The 20,381-nt window shown below is 59.4% G+C and overlaps 1 protein-coding gene across 1 annotated transcript in view; it reads left to right on the top strand.

Annotated features, from left to right (window-relative positions):
* RABEP1 (rabaptin, RAB GTPase binding effector protein 1) overlaps positions 1 to 20,381 on the top strand; it is a 92,184-nt gene that overhangs the window by 35,222 nt on the left and 36,581 nt on the right. Inside the window, exons 2-4 of the mRNA XM_068165383.1 lie at positions 3,422 to 3,550; positions 4,913 to 5,116; positions 18,548 to 18,708. Coding sequence (XP_068021484.1) covers positions 3,422 to 3,550; positions 4,913 to 5,116; positions 18,548 to 18,708 — 494 coding nt within the window. The remainder of the gene's footprint in view (positions 1 to 3,421; positions 3,551 to 4,912; positions 5,117 to 18,547; positions 18,709 to 20,381) is intronic.

Genomic DNA, 20,381 nt, shown 5'->3' with positions numbered 1-20,381 from the left:
AGCCTTAAGGCCCCTTGCAGCCCAGCCCCTTCTGCGATCAGGGCAGTGTCTGTGGGCAGCATGTGCAGCCCAGTGAGGATTTTCTTTGTTCAAGCCTAATCACCTGCTAGGAAGGGCAGAGCTGTTCTGCTCTCCTGGAAAATAGGCTTCCTGCTGCCCTCATCCTCTGTGCATGTGCTTCAGAGCTGCTCCTGGCTCTTTGGCCTCCAGCTCCTGTTGCCTGCTGTCCTGCAGGGTGGCTGTGCCGAGGCCTGGGCCCTGCCACAGGTGATGAAACACTTCCCCCTGAGCAGCTGAATGGCAGGCTGCTGTCAGCACACAGGCACTCAGCTGTGGGGCTGGCCTGGCTGGAAAAGACCTTTGAGGTCATGGAGTCCAGGCTCTGACTCTACAAACCTGAGCCATGGCCCTCAGCACCACAGCTCTGCCTCCTTGGTGCCCCTCCAGGGGTGGGGACTCAGCCACCTCCCTGGGCAGCCTGGGCAGCCTGGGAGAACCTTTCCAGTGAAGAAGCTTCTTCTGGTGCTTGCAGTGGTGCATGGCCTGCAGCGAGGTCAAACTCCTGCTGGGTGTTTGCCTGCCTCCAGCAGGTCCTGATGGCTGCCAGAGCTCAGTGCTGGTGGGGGTGGAGTATTGATTCCCTTTTGCACATCCCAGGGAGGCTGCAGGGAGAGGGATGCTGTACCAATGTACCTGCTGCCATTGCACTGGCTGCTTGGTGACTGCCATCCCCCTTCCCCTTGGGGTGGGAGGATCCTTAGGGATGAGGCTGTTCCTCCCTGCTCTTGTGGTGTCCTCCTGTCCTTTATCCTCAGCAGAAGCAGCTCTCACCTTGGGAAGCAATGCAGCTCGGGTGCTTTGCACACAGCCTTCAGCTGGGAGCTGCCTCTCTGCAGCAGGATGGGGAGGGAAGGAAGTAAACAAGGGGGGGCTGGAGATTCTGGGGGAGGGGTGTCTGGTTTGCTTGTTCAGCATCCACAACCAGGGAATCAGAGTCACAGCTTGCACTGGGGTGGAAGGGAGCCTCAAAGGTCATCTCATCCAGCCCCCTGCAGGGGGCCAGCAGGGACATCTCCAAGCAGAGCAGGTTCCTCAGGGCCACATCAGGTTTGACCTTGAGTGTCTCCAAGGATGGGGTTTCCACCACCCCCCTGGGCAGCCTGCTCCAGTGCCTCCCCAGCCTCACTGCAGAGCTTCCTCCTGCTGTCCAACCCAACTCTGCCCTGCTCCAGTTCCAAACCGCTGCCTCTCATCCTGTCCCCACAGCCCCTTGGGAGCAGTCCCTGCCCAGCCCTCCTGTAGGCAGCAGTGAAAGACTTCTGTGTGGTCCTCAGGCAGTGTTGGTGAGATGGGCAGTGGCCACATTCCTCTTGGCTTTGCTCTGAATGTGGCCTTTGGCCTCCTGACTGCAGACACTGAGCTGCCTTGGCTGGCCCACTGTGCTTTCACAACACCCTGAGCACCACCCACAGCTCACAGAGGCTGCAGGGCCTCTGACAGTGCCCTTTCAGGAGCTGAACTGTGAGACCAAAGCCAGCTCCTCAGAGCCAAGCAGGGCTCTGCACCCCTCAGAGGTGTGCAGGGGGCTCTGGCCAGGCTGGCAGCTGCTCTGCCCTGGCTGCAGGAAGCAGCATTGTCCCCTGCCAGGAGCCAGCTGGGTATGGGGGCAGGCAAGCCCTTGCCCTGTCAGTGCTTAGCAGGAGACCAGAGGCAACTTGTTAGCTTTGGGAAGCACTTTTGCTAGCTGGGCCTGGCTCCCTGTCTGCTGTTTCTTTCCTGGGTCTGACCCAGCTGCTTTTCTAGCTTGCAGCTTTGCTCTCAGTGTCTTGTGTCTGCTGCAGGCTCCTTTCAGTTGCTGGAGAATCAGAGAGTCATAGAAGGCTTTGGGTTGGAAGGGACACAAAGCTCAGCCAGCTCCAGCCCCTGCCATGGGCAGGGACACCTCCCACCAGCACAGGCTGCTCAGGGCCTCATCCAGCCTGGCCCTGAACACCTCCAGGCAGGAGGCAGCCACAGCCTCCCTGGGCAGCCTGTGCCAGAGTCTCCCCAGCCTCACTGCAAAGAATTCCTTCCTCCTCTCCACTCTCAATCTCTCCTCTCCCAGCTCAAAGCCATTGTTCCTCATCCTGGCACTCCCAGCCCTTGCCTCAAGTCCCTCCCCAGCTCTCCTGGAGCCTCTGCAGGTACTGGAAGGTCTCCCTGGAGCCTTCTCTCCCCAGGCTGAACAGCCCCAGCTCTCTCAGCCTGTCCCCACAGGAGAGGTTCTCAAACCCTCTGATCATCTTCATGGCCTCCTCTGGAGCCTCTCCAGCAGCTCCAGGTCCTTCCTGTGCTGGGGGCCCCAGAGCTGCAAGAGTGAAGTTGCCCCCAGAACACTTGTGTGCAGCTGGCTTTGCACTGGAGGGGTTGCTGGCCTGCAAACCAGATCTGTTGATGTTTAAGGTGCTTGACAAACAAACAAAGGGAGGATTTCAGTTCAGAAAGCAAGATTGGCCTTCCCTCTGCTCTGAACTGCTGCAGGCTTGAGCAGGTCAGCAGAGCAGAAGGCCTCCTGCCCAGCACAGCTCAGCTTTGGGAAGATCCTGTGGTTTCTGTCTGCTTTTAAGTCCTCTGGTGCTACAACTAACTACACCTGCCCCAGGGGCAGGGACCAGCCAGTGTTCTGCCCCTGCCAGCTCTGCAGCTGGCTCTCTCTCATTCTAAATGGTTGATGCTGAAGTGCTGCAGCCTTTGGGCTCTGTTGTCACTCCTGGCTCTTTGTGGGAAGCATGTTGGGTGTGCAGAGACTTCTGCTGGGTCAGCATGTGTGTGTGTCTGTGCTGTGTGACACCTGGAGGGGGTCTGGGGTGGAGGGAGGAGGCTGGGAGGGGACTCTACCAATGTCTGTAACTAGCTGAGGGGTGGGGGTCAGGAGGAAGGGGCCAGGCTCTGCTTGGTGGTGCCCTGGGACAGCACAAGGAGCAACAGGGACAGGCTGGAGCCCAGGAGGGTCCACCTGAGCAGGAGGAGAAAGTTGTTTGGTGTGAGGGTGCTGGAGGCCTGGAGCAGGCTGCCCAGAGAGGTTGTGGAGTGTCCTTGTGTGGAGAGCTTCCAACCCCCCCTGGGCATTGTGCTGCTGGGCACTGTGCTGTGGGTGCCCTGCTGGAGCAGGGGTTGGACTGAATGAGCTCCAGAGATCCCTTCCAACCCCTACCCTTCTCTGGTTCTCTGTAGCAGAGTGTTGCTGCAGACTCTGCCCTCCCTGTGCCCTGCAGCTGGGTGCTGCAGGCTGAGGAGACTTCCTTTGGTGCTTGAAGGGCTCCAGCTGCTTGCTGTGGTGTGGGGGGGCAAGAGCTGAGCAAAGGTGTCTCAGAAAGGCTGATCCCCAGAGCTTGAGCCTGCAGACTGGGACACCCTGCCTGACCTGCTGCTTTCCTTGCAGTTGCTCTTCTGCAGCGCGTGGCAGAGCTGGAGAAGGTCAATGCGGAGTTCCTGCGCACCAAGCAGCAGCTGGAGCAGGAGTTCAACCAGAAGAGAGCAAAGTTCAAGGAGCTGTACTTGGCTAAGGAAGGTGAGCTCTCAGCCCTCTCAGCTGTTCTGAAGTTCAATTCCTGTGTGAAGGATGACCTGTGGAGCCCCAAATGCTGCTGCTGAGGAGAGACCGAGAGGCTTTTAGTCTGGAGAAGAGCAGCCTGAGAGGATCTCCTCAGTGCTGCTCCATGCTTCCGGGGTGGGTGCCAGGAGGATGGGGCCAGGCTTTGCTCAGTGGTGCCCAGGGACAGGACAGGGGGCAGTGGGCACAAACCTGAGCATGAGAAGCTGCATCTGAACAGGAGGAGGAGCTTCTTTTATCTCAGGGTGACAGAGCCCTGGGGCAGGCTGCCCAGAGAGGTGATGGAGTCTCCATCTCTGGAGACGTTCTGCACCTGCCTGGGTGTGTTCCTGTGTGCCAGGGCAAGCCAAGTGAAGCCCAGTTCCCTAAAGGTGCTCCTTGGTTCAGCTGCTGGGGGTAGATGCTGCAGTGTCAGTGCTTCCCCCAGCCCCTTCTCACAGCACTCTCCTTTGCCATAGTCTGCTCTTCAGATTGAAGCACAGAATCAGGAAGGTTTGACAAGCCCTCTGAGATCATCAAGGTCCATCCCTCTGCCCACCATCTCCATGGCCACTAGCCCATGTCCTGAAGTGCCACATCCACTCATTTCTTGAACACCTCCAGGCACAGTGACTCCATCACCTCCCTGGGCAGCCTGTTCCAATAGCCCCCCACTCTTTCAGGAAAGAAATACTTCCTAACACCCAACCTGAACCTCCCCTGGCAGAGCTTGAGACCGTTTCTCTTGTCTTGTTTCTAATGACTTGGGAGAAGAGACCAAAACCCACCTGACTCCAGCCTCCTCTCCGGTAGCCAGAGAGAGCAATGAGGTCTTCTCTCTTCTGTGGGCTCAACAACCTCAGTTCCCTCAGCTGCTTCTCCCCAGCCCTGTTCTTCAAACCCTTCCCCAGCTTTGTTGCCCCTTTCTTGGCCTTCTCCAGCCCCTCACTGTCCTTCTTGGAGTGAGGGCCCCAAAGCTGAACCCAGTATGTGAGGTGCAGCCTCACGGTGCCGAGTCCAGGGGGACAATCCCTGCCCTGCTCCTGCTGCCCACACCATTGCTGATCCAGGCCAGGGTGCTGGTGGCCTCCTTGGTCACCTGGGCACCCCCTGGCTCATCTTCAGCTGCTGTTGACCATCACCCCCAAGCCCTTTTCTGCTGAGGCAACTTTCCAGCCCCTCCATGTCTTCCTTGTACTGCCGTGCCCAAAACTGGGCACAGGACTCAAGTGCAGCCTCCCCAGTGCTGAGTGCAGGAGCACCCTCACTTCCTTCCTCCTGCTGGCTGTGCCATTTCTGGATTGATTAATCCCACTGAGTGTAACCACTGCTGCTTTTCAGAGGACCTCAAGAGACAGAATGCAGTGCTGCAAGCAGCCCAGGATGACCTGGGGCAGCTGCGGACGCAGCTGATGGAAGCTCACGCCGAGATGGAGAACATCAAGGCTATAGCTACAGTGTCTGAGACCACAAAGCAGGAAGCCATTGATGAGGTGAAGAGGCAGTGGCAAGAAGAAGTAGCTTCCCTACAAGCTATTATGAAAGGTAAGAGGCAGGCAAGCTGCTGCTGCTGGGGCAGACACCTCTTCAGGGGGCGCTCAGCGGTTCGTGCCTGCCCCTGCACAGAGCACGGGCAGTGCCTCCCTGGCCTGGCAGGGCTGGGCTGGGGAGCTGTGGCTGGAGTGTGTGGGAGGAGCTTGGTGGCTCTTTTCTGTTGAGAGCAGGATTGGATTGCAGAAGGAATCATGGCAATGGGAGCTCCCACATGGTACAAAGCATTGCTGAGGGACTCTGGATGTGGTGCTCCATCTCTCCATGAAGATAAGGATGGTGCATGTGATCTGCTGAGCCTGGGAAGGGCTCTCCTGTGTGAGCACAGCTCTGCTGGCAGGCACTCAGGTGTCCCCCAGTGCTATCACATGGCCTTCTACCCAGGCTGGAGCCTCAACCTGCTGCTCTGTGTCAGGCCTGGGCCTTTTGTTGTCTTCTGGCTGCTCTGAGCCATCCTTTACCATCCTTGCATGATGCACAGCTGCTGACATTTCTGAGCCCAGCTCTGTGCAGGGCACAGTGCAGGCTGTGAGCTGGGGACAGGCTGTTGCCATTACTGCCTGGTTTGCTTCAGGGTTCACAAAGAGGATCACAGCATCCTGAGCCAACTGGCCCTGGGCAGTTTGCTCCATGCCTGATTAGCCTTTTCCCCCTGAGAAAACAAATCCTTCTGTATACTGAGTACACAGAGATCAGTTTGTTTATGATCTGCATTGATACCTGAACCAGGACCAAGGCTCAGTTGTGCCAGCTGCTGTCCCTGGGTAGCCAAGGGCAGCTCCTTCCCTCCAGAGGCACCACTACTACCAGGGAAGTGTGGCAAGTCCTGCTTCCTTCTGCATTTTGGGCTCAGGAAGCAGGGTTTGGGTAGCAGCTTTGGTTGATGTGCTTGGAGGTATAGAGAGTGCTGCTAAACAGGGAGGGAGATGTGTGAAGCTGTTCTGAAATTAGCAGTTACACAGGTTGGGGGGAGGGGGCTCCTCTCTGCTCTAGTGATGGGATTGAGCTGCAGCTCCTCTGGATCTCGGTGCAGCTGGGTACAGAGTGAGCTGCAGCTCCTCTGGGTCTCTGTGCAGCTGGGTACAGAGTGAGCTGCAGCTCCTCTGGGTGTTTGTGCAGCTGGGTACAGAGTGAGCTGCAGCTCCTCTGGGTCTCTGTGCAGCTGGGTACAGAGTGAGCTGCAGCTCCTCTGGCTCTCTGTGCAGCTGGGTACAGAGTGAGCTGCAGCTCCTCTGGGTGTTTGTGCAGCTGGGTACAGAGTGAGCTGCAGCTCCTCTGGGTGTTTGTGCAGCTGGGTACAGAGTGAGCTGCAGCTCCTCTGGCTCTCTGTGCAGCTGGGTACAGAGTGAGCTGCAGCTCCTCTGGGTGTTTGTGCAGCTGGGTACAGAGTGAGCTGCAGCTCCTCTGGCTCTCTGTGCAGCTGTGTACAGAGTGAGCTGCAGCTCCTTTGGGTCTCTGTGCAGCTGGGTACAGAGTGAGCTGCAGCTCCTCTGGGTGTTTGTGCAGCTGGGTACAGAGTGAGCTGCAGCTCCTCTGGGTGTTTGTGCAGCTGGGTACAGAGTGAGCTGCAGCTCCTCTGGGTCTCTGTGCAGCTGGGTACAGAGTGAGCTGCAGCTCCTCTGGCTCTCTGTGCAGCTGGGTACAGAGTGAGCTGCAGCTCCTCTGGGTCTCTGTGCAGCTGGGTACAGAGTGAGCTGCAGCTCCTCTGGGTCTCTGTGCAGCTGGGTACAGAGTGAGCTGCAGCTCCTCTGGGTGTTTGTGCAGCTGGGTACAGAGTGAGCTGCAGCTCCTCTGGGTGTTTGTGCAGCTGGGTACAGAGTGAGCTGCAGCTCCTCTGGGTCTCTGTGCAGCTGGGTACAGAATGAGCTGCAGCTCCTCTGGCTCTCTGTGCAGCTGGGTACAGAGTGAGCTGCAGCTCCTCTGGGTCTCTGTGCAGCTGGGTACAGAGTGAGCTGCAGCTCCTCTGGGTGTTTGTGCAGCTGGGTACAGAGTGAGCTGCAGCTCCTCTGGCTCTGTGCAGCTGGGTACAGAGTGAGCTGCAGCTCCTCTGGGTCTCTGTGCAGCTGGGTACAGAGTGAGCTGCAGCTCCTCTGGGTCTCTGTGCAGCTGGGTACAGAGTGAGCTGCAGCTCCTCTGGCTCTCTGTGCAGCTGGGTACAGAGTGAGCTGCAGCTCCTCTGGGTGTTTGTGCAGCTGGGTACAGAGTGAGCTGCAGCTCCTCTGGGTGTTTGTGCAGCTGGGTACAGAGTGAGCTGCAGCTCCTCTGGCTCTCTGTGCAGCTGGGTACAGAGTGAGCTGCAGCTCCTCTGGGTGTTTGTGCAGCTGGGTACAGAGTGAGCTGCAGCTCCTCTGGGTGTTTGTGCAGCTGGGTACAGAGTGAGCTGCAGCTCCTCTGGGTGTTTGTGCAGCTGGGTACAGAGTGAGCTGCAGCTCCTCTGGCTCTCTGTGCAGCTGGGTACAGAGTGAGCTGCAGCTCCTCTGGGTCTCTGTGCAGCTGGGTACAGAGTGAGCTGCAGCTCCTCTGGGTCTCTGTGCAGCTGGGTACAGAGTGAGCTGCAGCTCCTCTGGGTGTTTGTGCAGCTGGGTACAGAGTGAGCTGCAGCTCCTCTGGGTCTCTGTGCAGCTGGGTACAGAGTGAGCTGCAGCTCCTCTGGGTGTTTGTGCAGCTGGGTACAGAGTGAGCTGCAGCTCCTCTGGGTCTCTGTGCAGCTGGGTACAGAGTGAGCTGCAGCTCCTCTGGGTCTCTGTGCAGCTGGGTACAGAGTGAGCTGCAGCTCCTCTGGGTGTTTGTGCAGCTGGGTACAGAGTGAGCTGCAGCTCCTCTGGGTGTGTGTGCAGCTGGGTACAGAGTGAGCTGCAGCTCCTCTGGGTCTCTGTGCAGCTGGGTACAGAGTGAGCTGCAGCTCCTCTGGGTGTTTGTGCAGCTGGGTACAGAGTGAGCTGCAGCTCCTCTGGCTCTCTGTGCAGCTGGGTACAGAGTGAGCTGCAGCTCCTCTGGGTGTTTGTGCAGCTGGGTACAGAGTGAGCTGCAGCTCCTCTGGGTGTTTGTGCAGCTGGGTACAGAGTGAGCTGCAGCTCCTCTGGGTGTTTGTGCAGCTGGGTACAGAGTGAGCTGCAGCTCCTCTGGCTCTCTGTGCAGCTGGGTACAGAGTGAGCTGCAGCTCCTCTGGGTGTTTGTGCAGCTGGGTACAGAGTGAGCTGCAGCTCCTCTGGGTCTCTGTGCAGCTGGGTACAGAGTGAGCTGCAGCTCCTCTGGGTCTCTGTGCAGCTGGGTACAGAGTGAGCTGCAGCTCCTCTGGGTCTCTGTGCAGCTGGGTACAGAGTGAGCTGCAGCTCCTCTGGGTGCTTGTGCAGCTGGGTACAGAGTGAGCTGCAGCTCCTCTGGGTGTTTGTGCAGCTGGGTACAGAGTGAGCTGCAGCTCCTCTGGATCTCTGTGCAGCTGGGTACAGAGTGAGCTGCAGCTCCTCTGGATCTCTATGCAGCTGGGTGCAGAGTGAGCTGCAGCTCCTCTGGGTCTCTGTGCAGCTGGGTACAGAGTGAGCTGCAGCTCCTCTGGGTCTCTGTGCAGCTGGGTACAGAGTGAGCTGCAGCTCCTTTGGGTCTCTGTGCAGCTGGGTACAGAGTGAGCTGCAGCTCCTCTGGGTGTTTGTGCAGCTGGGTACAGAGTGAGCTGCAGCTCCTCTGGGTGTTTGTGCAGCTGGGTACAGAGTGAGCTGCAGCTCCTCTGGGTGTTTGTGCAGCTGGGTACAGAGTGAGCTGCAGCTCCTCTGGGTCTCTGTGCAGCTGGGTACAGAGTGAGCTGCAGCTCCTTTGGTTCTCTGTGCAGCTGGGTACAGAGTGAGCTGCAGCTCCTCTGGGTGTTTGTGCAGCTGGGTACAGAGTGAGCTGCAGCTCCTCTGGGTGTTTGTGCAGCTGGGTACAGAGTGAGCTGCAGCTCCTCTGGGTGTTTGTGCAGCTGGGTACAGAGTGAGCTGCAGCTCCTCTGGGTGTTTGTGCAGCTGGGTACAGAGTGAGCTGCAGCTCCTTTGGGTCTCTGTGCAGCTGGGTACAGAGTGAGCTGCAGCTCCTCTGGCTCTCTGTGCAGCTGGGTACAGAGTGAGCTGCAGCTCCTCTGGCTCTCTGTGCAGCTGGGTACAGAGTGAGCTGCAGCTCCTCTGGGTCTCTGTGCAGCTGGGTACAGAGTGAGCTGCAGCTCCTCTGGGTGTTTGTGCAGCTGGGTACAGAGTGAGCTGCAGCTCCTCTGGGTGTTTGTGCAGCTGGGTACAGAGTGAGCTGCAGCTCCTCTGGGTGTTTGTGCAGCTGGGTACAGAGTGAGCTGCAGCTCCTCTGGCTCTCTGTGCAGCTGGGTACAGAGTGAGCTGCAGCTCCTCTGGGTCTCTGTGCAGCTGGGTACAGAGTGAGCTGCAGCTCCTCTGGGTCTCTGTGCAGCTGGGTACAGAGTGAGCTGCAGCTCCTCTGGCTCTCTGTGCAGCTGGGTACAGAGTGAGCTGCAGCTCCTCTGGGTGTTTGTGCAGCTGGGTACAGAGTGAGCTGCAGCTCCTCTGGGTGTTTGTGCAGCTGGGTACAGAGTGAGCTGCAGCTCCTCTGGGTGTTTGTGCAGCTGGGTACAGAGTGAGCTGCAGCTCCTCTGGCTCTCTGTGCAGCTGGGTACAGAGTGAGCTGCAGCTCCTCTGGGTCTCTGTGCAGCTGGGTACAGAGTGAGCTGCAGCTCCTCTGGGTCTCTGTGCAGCTGGGTACAGAGTGAGCTGCAGCTCCTCTGGGTGTTTGTGCAGCTGGGTACAGAGTGAGCTGCAGCTCCTCTGGGTGTTTGTGCAGCTGGGTACAGAATGAGCTGCAGCTCCTCTGGGTCTCTGTGCAGCTGGGTACAGAGTGAGCTGCAGCTCCTCTGGGTGTTTGTGCAGCTGGGTACAGAGTGAGCTGCAGCTCCTCTGGGTGTTTGTGCAGCTGGGTACAGAATGAGCTGCAGCTCCTCTGGGTCTCTGTGCAGCTGGGTACAGAGTGAGCTGCAGCTCCTCTGGGTGTTTGTGCAGCTGGGTACAGAGTGAGCTGCAGCTCCTCTGGGTCTCTGTGCAGCTGGGTACAGAGTGAGCTGCAGCTCCTCTGGGTCTCTGTGCAGCTGGGTACAGAGTGAGCTGCAGCTCCTCTGGGTGTTTGTGCAGCTGGGTACAGAGTGAGCTGCAGCTCCTCTGGGTCTCTGTGCAGCTGGGTACAGAGTGAGCTGCAGCTCCTCTGGCTCTCTGTGCAGCTGGGTACAGAGTGAGCTGCAGCTCCTCTGGGTGTTTGTGCAGCTGGGTACAGAGTGAGCTGCAGCTCCTCTGGGTGTTTGTGCAGCTGGGTACAGAGTGAGCTGCAGCTCCTCTGGGTGTTTGTGCAGCTGGGTACAGAGTGAGCTGCAGCTCCTCTGGCTCTCTGTGCAGCTGGGTACAGAGTGAGCTGCAGCTCCTCTGGGTGTTTGTGCAGCTGGGTACAGAGTGAGCTGCAGCTCCTCTGGGTCTCTGTGCAGCTGGGTACAGAATGAGCTGCAGCTCCTCTGGCTCTCTGTGCAGCTGGGTACAGAGTGAGCTGCAGCTCCTCTGGGTGTTTGTGCAGCTGGGTACAGAGTGAGCTGCAGCTCCTCTGGGTGTTTGTGCAGCTGGGTACAGAGTGAGCTGCAGCTCCTCTGGGTGTTTGTGCAGCTGGGTACAGAGTGAGCTGCAGCTCCTCTGGGTCTCTGTGCAGCTGGGTACAGAGTGAGCTGCAGCTCCTCTGGGTCTCTGTGCAGCTAGGTACAGAGTGAGCTGCAGCTCCTCTGGCTCTCTGTGCAGCTGGGTACAGAGTGAGCTGCAGCTCCTCTGGCTCTCTGTGCAGCTGGGTACAGAGTGAGCTGCAGCTCCTCTGGGTGTTTGTGCAGCTGGGTACAGAGTGAGCTGCAGCTCCTCTGGCTCTCTGTGCAGCTGGGTACAGAGTGAGCTGCAGCTCCTCTGGGTGTTTGTGCAGCTGGGTACAGAGTGAGCTGCAGCTCCTCTGGGTCTCTGTGCAGCTGGGTACAGAATGAGCTGCAGCTCCTCTGGCTCTCTGTGCAGCTGGGTACAGAGTGAGCTGCAGCTCCTCTGGGTGTTTGTGCAGCTGGGTACAGAGTGAGCTGCAGCTCCTCTGGGTGTTTGTGCAGCTGGGTACAGAGTGAGCTGCAGCTCCTCTGGGTCTCTGTGCAGCTGGGTACAGAGTGAGCTGCAGCTCCTCTGGGTCTCTGTGCAGCTGGGTACAGAGTGAGCTGCAGCTCCTCTGGCTCTCTGTGCAGCTGGGTACAGAGTGAGCTGCAGCTCCTCTGGGTGTTTGTGCAGCTGGGTACAGAGTGAGCTGCAGCTCCTCTGGGTGTTTGTGCAGCTGGGTACAGAGTGAGCTGCAGCTCCTCTGGGTGTTTGTGCAGCTGGGTACAGAGTGAGCTGCAGCTCCTCTGGCTCTCTGTGCAGCTGGGTACAGAGTGAGCTGCAGCTCCTCTGGGTCTCTGTGCAGCTGGGTACAGAGTGAGCTGCAGCTCCTCTGGGTCTCTGTGCAGCTGGGTACAGAGTGAGCTGCAGCTCCTCTGGGTGTTTGTGCAGCTGGGTACAGAGTGAGCTGCAGCTCCTCTGGGTGTTTGTGCAGCTGGGTACAGAATGAGCTGCAGCTCCTCTGGGTCTCTGTGCAGCTGGGTACAGAGTGAGCTGCAGCTCCTCTGGGTGTTTGTGCAGCTGGGTACAGAGTGAGCTGCAGCTCCTCTGGGTGTTTGTGCAGCTGGGTACAGAATGAGCTGCAGCTCCTCTGGGTCTCTGTGCAGCTGGGTACAGAGTGAGCTGCAGCTCCTCTGGGTGTTTGTGCAGCTGGGTACAGAGTGAGCTGCAGCTCCTCTGGGTCTCTGTGCAGCTGGGTACAGAGTGAGCTGCAGCTCCTCTGGGTCTCTGTGCAGCTGGGTACAGAGTGAGCTGCAGCTCCTCTGGGTGTTTGTGCAGCTGGGTACAGAGTGAGCTGCAGCTCCTCTGGGTCTCTGTGCAGCTGGGTACAGAGTGAGCTGCAGCTCCTCTGGCTCTCTGTGCAGCTGGGTACAGAGTGAGCTGCAGCTCCTCTGGGTGTTTGTGCAGCTGGGTACAGAGTGAGCTGCAGCTCCTCTGGGTGTTTGTGCAGCTGGGTACAGAGTGAGCTGCAGCTCCTCTGGGTGTTTGTGCAGCTGGGTACAGAGTGAGCTGCAGCTCCTCTGGCTCTCTGTGCAGCTGGGTACAGAGTGAGCTGCAGCTCCTCTGGGTGTTTGTGCAGCTGGGTACAGAGTGAGCTGCAGCTCCTCTGGGTCTCTGTGCAGCTGGGTACAGAATGAGCTGCAGCTCCTCTGGCTCTCTGTGCAGCTGGGTACAGAGTGAGCTGCAGCTCCTCTGGGTGTTTGTGCAGCTGGGTACAGAGTGAGCTGCAGCTCCTCTGGGTGTTTGTGCAGCTGGGTACAGAGTGAGCTGCAGCTCCTCTGGGTGTTTGTGCAGCTGGGTACAGAGTGAGCTGCAGCTCCTCTGGGTCTCTGTGCAGCTGGGTACAGAGTGAGCTGCAGCTCCTCTGGGTCTCTGTGCAGCTAGGTACAGAGTGAGCTGCAGCTCCTCTGGCTCTCTGTGCAGCTGGGTACAGAGTGAGCTGCAGCTCCTCTGGCTCTCTGTGCAGCTGGGTACAGAGTGAGCTGCAGCTCCTCTGGGTGTTTGTGCAGCTGGGTACAGAGTGAGCTGCAGCTCCTCTGGCTCTCTGTGCAGCTGGGTACAGAGTGAGCTGCAGCTCCTCTGGGTGTTTGTGCAGCTGGGTACAGAGTGAGCTGCAGCTCCTCTGGGTCTCTGTGCAGCTGGGTACAGAATGAGCTGCAGCTCCTCTGGCTCTCTGTGCAGCTGGGTACAGAGTGAGCTGCAGCTCCTCTGGGTGTTTGTGCAGCTGGGTACAGAGTGAGCTGCAGCTCCTCTGGGTGTTTGTGCAGCTGGGTACAGAGTGAGCTGCAGCTCCTCTGGGTGTTTGTGCAGCTGGGTACAGAGTGAGCTGCAGCTCCTCTGGGTGTTTGTGCAGCTGGGTACAGAGTGAGCTGCAGCTCCTCTGGGTGTTTGTGCAGCTGGGTACAGAGTGAGCTGCAGCTCCTCTGGGTGTTTGTGCAGCTGGGTACAGAGTGAGCTGCAGCTCCTCTGGGTCTCTGTGCAGCTAGGTACAGAGTGAGCTGCAGCTCCTCTGGCTCTCTGTGCAGCTGGGTACAGAGTGAGCTGCAGCTCCTCTGGGTGTTTGTGCAGCTGGGTACAGAGTGAGCTGCAGCTCCTCTGGGTGTTTGTGCAGCTAGGTACAGAGTGAGCTGCAGCTCCTCTGGCTCTCTGTGCAGCTGGGTACAGAGTGAGCTGCAGCTCCTCTGGGTCTCTGTGCAGCTGGGTACAGAGTGAGCTGCAGCTCCTCTGGATCTCTATGCAGCTGGGTGCAGAGTGAGCTGCAGCTCCTCTGGGTCTCTGTGCAGCTGGGTACAGAGTGAGCTGCAGCTCCTCTGGGTGTTTGTGCAGCTGGGTACAGAGTGAGCTGCAGCTCCTCTGGCTCTCTGTGCAGCTGGGTACAGAGTGAGCTGCAGCTCCTCTGGGTCTCTGTGCAGCTGGGTACAGAGTGAGCTGCAGCTCCTCTGGCTCTCTGTGCAGCTGGGTACAGAGTGAGCTGCAGCTCCTTTGGGTCTCTGTGCAGCTGGGTACAGAGTGAGCTGCAGCTCCTCTGGGTCTCTGTGCAGCTGGGTACAGAGTGAGCTGCAGCTCCTCTGGGTCTCTGTGCAGCTGGGTACAGAGTGAGCTGCAGCTCCTCTGGCTCTCTGTGCAGCTGGGTACAGAGTGAGCTGCAGCTCCTCTGGGTCTCTGTGCAGCTGGGTACAGAGTGAGCTGCAGCTCCTTTGGGTCTCTGTGCAGCTGGGTACAGAGTGAGCTGCAGCTCCTCTGGGTGTTTGTGCAGCTGGGTACAGAGTGAGCTGCAGCTCCTCTGGGTGTTTGTGCAGCTGGGTACAGAGTGAGCTGCAGCTCCTCTGGGTGTTTGTGCAGCTGGGTACAGAGTGAGCTGCAGCTCCTCTGGGTGTTTGTGCAGCTGGGTACAGAGTGAGCTGCAGCTCCTTTGGGTCTCTGTGCAGCTGGGTACAGAGTGAGCTGCAGCTCCTCTGGCTCTCTGTGCAGCTGGGTACAGAGTGAGCTGCAGCTCCTCTGGCTCTCTGTGCAGCTGGGTACAGAGTGAGCTGCAGCTCCTCTGGGTGTTTGTGCAGCTGGGTACAGAGTGAGCTGCAGCTCCTCTGGGTGTTTGTGCAGCTGGGTACAGAGTGAGCTGCAGCTCCTCTGGGTGTTTGTGCAGCTGGGTACAGAGTGAGCTGCAGCTCCTCTGGGTCTCTGTGCAGCTGGGTACAGAGTGAGCTGCAGCTCCTCTGGGTGTTTGTGCAGCTGGGTACAGAGTGAGCTGCAGCTCCTCTGGGTGTTTGTGCAGCTGGGTACAGAGTGAGCTGCAGCTCCTCTGGGTGTTTGTGCATCTGGGTACAGAGTGAGCTGCAGCTCCTCTGGGTGTTTGTGCAGCTGGGTACAGAGTGAGCTGCAGCTCCTCTGGCTCTCTGTGCAGCTGGGTACAGAGTGAGCTGCAGCTCCTCTGGGTCTCTGTGCAGCTGGGTACAGAGTGAGCTGCAGCTCCTCTGGCTCTCTGTGCAGCTGGGTACAGAGTGAGCTGCAGCTCCTCTGGGTCTCTGTGCAGCTGGGTACAGAGTGAGCTGCAGCTCCTCTGGGTGCTTGTGCAGCTGGGTACAGAGTGAGCTGCAGCTCCTCTGGGTGTTTGTGCAGCTGGGTACAGAGTGAGCTGCAGCTCCTCTGGGTGTTTGTGCAGCTGGGTACAGAGTGAGCTGCAGCTCCTCTGGCTCTCTGTGCAGCTGGGTGCAGAGTGAGCTGCAGCTCCTCTGGGTGTTTGTGCAGCTGGGTACAGTGAGCTGCAGCTCCTCTGGGTGTTTGTGCAGCTGGGTACAGAGTGAGCTGCAGCTCCTCTGGGTGTTTGTGCAGCTGGGTACAGAGTGAGCTGCAGCTCCTCTGGGTCTCTGTGCAGCTGGGTACAGAGTGAGCTGCAGCTCCTCTGGGTGTTTGTGCAGCTGGGTACAGAGTGAGCTGCAGCTCCTCTGGGTGTTTGTGCAGCTGGGTACAGAGTGAGCTGCAGCTCCTCTGGGTGTTTGTGCAGCTGGGTACAGAATGAGCTGCAGCTCCTCTGGCTCTCTGTGCAGCTGGGTACAGAGTGAGCTGCAGCTCCTCTGAATCTCTGTGCAGCTGGGTACAGAGTGAGCTGCAGCTCCTCTGGGTGTTTGTGCAGCTGGGTACAGAGTGAGCTGCAGCTCCTCTGGGTCTCTGTGCAGCTGGGTACAGAGTGAGCTGCAGCTCCTCTGGGTGTTTGTGCAGCTGGGTACAGAGTGAGCTGCAGCTCCTCTGGGTCTCTGTGCAGCTGGGTACAGAATGAGCTGCAGCTCCTCTGGGTGTTTGTGCAGCTGGGTACAGAGTGAGCTGCAGCTCCTCTGGGTCTCTGTGCAGCTGGGTACAGAATGAGCTGCAGCTCCTCTGGCTCTCTGTGCAGCTGGGTACAGAGTGAGCTGCAGCTCCTCTGGGTGTTTGTGCAGCTGGGTACAGAGTGAGCTGCAGCTCCTCTGGGTCTCTGTGCAGCTGGGTACAGAGTGAGCTGCAGCTCCTCTGGCTCTCTGTGCAGCTGGGTACAGAGTGAGCTGCAGCTCCTCTGGGTGTTTGTGCAGCTGGGTACAGAGTGAGCTGCAGCTCCTCTGGGTGTTTGTGCAGCTGGGTACAGAGTGAGCTGCAGTTCCTCTGGGTCTCTGTGCAGCTGGGTACAGAGTGAGCTGCAGCTCCTCTGGGTGTTTGTGCAGCTGGGTACAGAGTGAGCTGCAGCTCCTCTGGGTCTCTGTGCAGCTGGGTACAGAGTGAGCTGCAGCTCCTCTGGGTCTCTGTGCAGCTGGGTACAGAGTGAGCTGCAGCTCCTCTGGGTGTTTGTGCAGCTGGGTACAGAGTGAGCTGCAGCTCCTCTGGCTCTCTGTGCAGCTGGGTACAGAGTGAGCTGCAGCTCCTCTGGGTGTTTGTGCAGCTGGGTACAGAGTGAGCTGCAGCTCCTCTGGGTGTTTGTGCAGCTGGGTACAGAGTGAGCTGCAGCTCCTCTGGGTGTTTGTGCAGCTGGGTACAGAGTGAGCTGCAGCTCCTCTGGGTGTTTGTGCAGCTGGGTACAGAGTGAGCTGCAGCTCCTCTGGGTGTTTGTGCAGCTGGGTACAGAGTGAGCTGCAGCTCCTCTGGCTCTCTGTGCAGCTGGGTACAGAGTGAGCTGCAGCTCCTCTGGCTCTCTGTGCAGCTGGGTACAGAGTGAGCTGCAGCTCCTCTGGGTGTTTGTGCAGCTGGGTACAGAGTGAGCTGCAGCTCCTCTGGGTGTTTGTGCAGCTGGGTACAGAGTGAGCTGCAGCTCCTCTGGGTGTTTGTGCAGCTGGGTACAGAGTGAGCTGCAGCTCCTCTGGGTCTCTGTGCAGCTGGGTACAGAGTGAGCTGCAGCTCCTCTGGGTCTCTGTGCAGCTGGGTACAGAGTGAGCTGCAGCTCCTCTGGGTGTTTGTGCAGCTGGGTACAGAGTGAACTGCAGCTCCTCTGGGTGTTTGTGCAGCTGGGTACAGAGTGAGCTGCAGCTCCTCTGGGTGTTTGTGCAGCTGGGTACAGAGTGAGCTCCAGCTCCTCTGAATCTCTGTGCAGCTGGGTACAGAGTGAGCTGCAGCTCCTCTGGGTGTTTGTGCAGCTGGGTACAGAGTGAGCTGCAGCTCCTCTGGGTGTTTGTGCAGCTGGGTACAGAGTGAGCTGCAGCTCCTCTGGGTGTTTGTGCAGCTGGGTACAGAGTGAGCTGCAGCTCCTCTGGGTGTTTGTGCAGCTGGGTACAGAGTGAGCTGCAGCTCCTCTGGGTGTTTGTGCAGCTGGGTACAGAGTGAGCTGCAGCTCCTCTGGGTGTTTGTGCAGCTGGGTACAGAGTGAGCTGCAGCTCCTCTGGGTGTTTGTGCAGCTGGGTACAGAGTGAGCTGCAGCTCCTCTGGGTGTTTGTGCAGCTGGGGTTTAAAGTGGCAAAAGGGAAGGGAGCAGGAGGGAGAGCTTGCTGCTCAGAGGTGTTCCAGATCCCTGGGTGGCTGGAGGTGGGAGTGGTACGGCTGGGGTGGTGCAGCTGGGGTGGTGCATGTGGGGTGGTGCAGCTGTGGTGGTGCAGTTGGGGTGGTGCAGCCGGGGTGGTGCAGCTGGGGTGGTGCGGCTGGGGTGGTGCAGTTGGGGTGGTGCAGCCGGGGTGGTGCAGCTGGGGTGGTGCAGCCGGGGTGGTGCAGCTGGGGTGGTGCAGCTGGGGTGATGCAGTTGGGGTGGTGCAGCTGGGGTGGTGCAGCTGGGGTGATGCAGTTGGGGTGGTGCAGCTGGGGTGGTGCAGCCGGGGTGGTGCAGGTGGGGTGGTGCAGCTGGGGTGGTGCAGGTGGGGTGGTGCAGCCGGGGTGGTGCAGCCGGGGTGGTGCAGCTGGGGTGGTGCAGCTGGGGTGGTGCAGCCGGGGTGATGCAGCTGGGGTGGTGCAGCTGGGGTGGTGCAGCCGGGGTGGTGCAGGTGGGGTGGTGCAGCCGGGGTGGTGCAGGTGGGGTGGTGCAGCTGGGGTGGTGCAGGTGGGGTGGTGCAGCCGGGGTGGTGCAGCCGGGGTGGTGCAGGTGGGGTGGTGCAGCCGGGGTGGTGCAGCTGGGGTGGTGCAGCTGGGGTGGTGCAGCTGGGGTGGTGCAGATGGGGTGGTGCAGCTGGGGTGGTGCAGCCGGGGTGGTGCAGCTGGGGTGGTGCAGCTGGGGTGGTGCAGATGGGGTGGTGCAGTTGGGGTGGTGCAGCTGGGGTGGTGCAGCCGGGGTGGTGCAGCCGGGGTGGTGCAGCTGGGGTGGTGCAGTTGGGGTGGTGCAGCTGGGGTGGTGCAGATGGGGTGGTGCAGCCGGGGTGGTGCAGCTGGGGTGGTGCAGCCGGGGTGGTGCAGCCGGGGTGGTGCAGCTGGGGTGGTGCAGATGGGGTGGTGCAGCCGGGGTGGTGCAGCTGGGGTGGTGCTGCCGGGGTGGTGCAGCCGGGGTGGTGCAGGTGGGGGTTACAGGTGGGGTGGTGCAGCCAGGGTGGTGCAGATGGGGTGGTGCAGCCGGGGTGGTGCAGCTAGGGTGGTGCAGCTGGGGTGGTGCAGCTGGGGTGGTGCAGGTGGGGTGGTGCAGGTGGGGTGGTGCATGTGGGGTGGTGCAGCTGGGGTGGTGCAGCTGGGGTGGTGCAGTTGGGGTGGTGCAGCCGGGGTGGTGCTGCTGGGGTGGTGCAGCTGGGGTGGTGCAGCTGGGGTGGTGCAGCTGGGGTGGTGCAGCTGGGGTGGTGCTGCAGGCTGAGCCTTGCCCCTGCTCTTGCAGAGACCCTGCGGGACTACGAGCTGCAGTACCACCACCGGCTGGAGCAGGAGCGCGCGCAGTGGAGCCAGTACCGCGACAACGCCGAGCGGGAGATCGCCGAGCTGCGCCGCCGCCTCTCCGAGGGCCAGGAAGAGGAGAACCTGGAGAATGAGATGAAAAAGGTAGGCTGGCCCCTAGCTCCTCACTTCCAGACCTGTTGCTGTGCATGAGTTCCTTCCTGTGGCCTCTTGGCAGAGCCTCTGCCAAGGTTCAGCTCTGTCATCCTGAGCTCCTCTGGTGTCTGACGCCGTGCAGGTGTTGGCTGGGGCAGGCCTCCCTCTCAGCCCAGGCTGGGGGTGATGAGATTGAGAGCAGCCCTGCAGAGGTCTTGGGGGTGCTGGTGGAGGAGAAGCTGGGCAGGAGCCAGCAATGGGCACTGGCAGCACAGAGGGCCAAGGGCAGCCTGGGCTGCATCCAAAGCAGCTTGGCCAGAGCTGGAGAGAGGATCCTGCCCCTCTGCTCTGCTCTGGGGAGACCTCACCTGCAGGGCTGGGGCCAGCTCGAGATCCCCCACACAAGAAGGACATGGAACTGGTGGAGTGGGTCTGGAGGAGGCCACCAAGATGATCAGAGGCTGGAGCACCTCTGCTATGGGCACAGGCTGGTAGAGCTGGGGCTGTTCAGCCTGGAGAAGAGAAGGCCCCTGGGAGAGCTTAGAGCAGCCTTCCAGTGCCTGAAGTGGACCTGCAGGAGGGCTGGGTAGGGACTGTTTAGAAGGGCCTGTGGGGACAGGACAAGAGGCAGTGGTTTGAAACTGCAGCAGGGCAGAGGTAGGTTGGGCATCAGGAGGAAGCTCTGCACAGGGAGGCTGGGGAGACCCTGGAGCAGGCTGCCCAGGGAGGTGGTGGAGGCTCCACCCCTGGAGACATTCAGGATCAGCCTGGCTGTGGCCCTGGGCAGCCTGCTCCAGCTGGAGGTGTCCCTGCTGCCTGCAAGGGGTTGGACAGGATGACCTTGGAGGATCTCTTCCAGCCTGATGCATTCAGTGATTCTGTGCTGTACCTCCTCATGTGGGGTCAGTAAGGGGCTTGCACCTGAGGATCTGCTGAAGTTTGGCCTTCAGCTTGTCCCAGAGCAGGAGGCCTTGCCAAGGCTGTGGTGAGAAGATCAGCTGGGCTCAGGTGAAGCCCCTGTGGGCAGTTTTCTAACATCTCCTGTACACTTCTGCACCTGTATTCCTCCCCTCACACCTTCTCAGTGTGTGTTGAGGGCCTGAATGGGCATTAGGTCTGAAATGGCTTTCATCTCTCTCTAAGAGAAGTCATCTCTGTGCAGCACAGTGGGAGGAAACACCTAGGAAATGAATACCTACAGCCCTGCTGCCACACAAATGCAGGTGCTGAAAGGCAGTTGCCCTGCGGTTTGGAAAGCTCCACATTGCCTTCTTGTTCTTCAAAGATTTGTGCCTCTGAAGAGCTCCTGGGAGGGGATTGAGGTGCCTGGGATGGAGCTGGGGTTGATGTGTTGCTCTGGAGTGTGAAGGTTTGGTTCTGCTTCTCTTGCAGGCAGGGAGGAAATGGAACCTGTCAGAATAGATCAGTGTTTGGAAGTCTTTGTTTCTCATCTCATTCAGGCTTGCATTGAGGTGCTTTTCTCTTCTCAGCTGGCTCCCAGTAGTCTTTAAGGTATCCTGAGCCAGTTTGAATGCAGTAAATGACTATATCCAATCCAGGAGGGGAGGAACAGCTGCCAGGCTGCCACAGCACAGCAGCTAGTGGCAGCAGGCTGGAGAGCAGCAGCAGTGTGCTCAGGAGGCTGGGAAGGCAAACAGCATCCTGGTGTGGGTCAGGAATAG

Source organism: Melanerpes formicivorus, unplaced genomic scaffold (assembly GCF_026170545.1).
Source record: "Melanerpes formicivorus ecotype bairdi unplaced genomic scaffold, bMelFor1.0.p_v2 SCAF_88, whole genome shotgun sequence".
Taxonomy (NCBI): domain Eukaryota; kingdom Metazoa; phylum Chordata; class Aves; order Piciformes; family Picidae; genus Melanerpes; species Melanerpes formicivorus.
The sequence above is the reverse complement of the archived record's forward strand: the minus strand, read 5'-3'. Positions and strand labels throughout refer to the sequence as shown.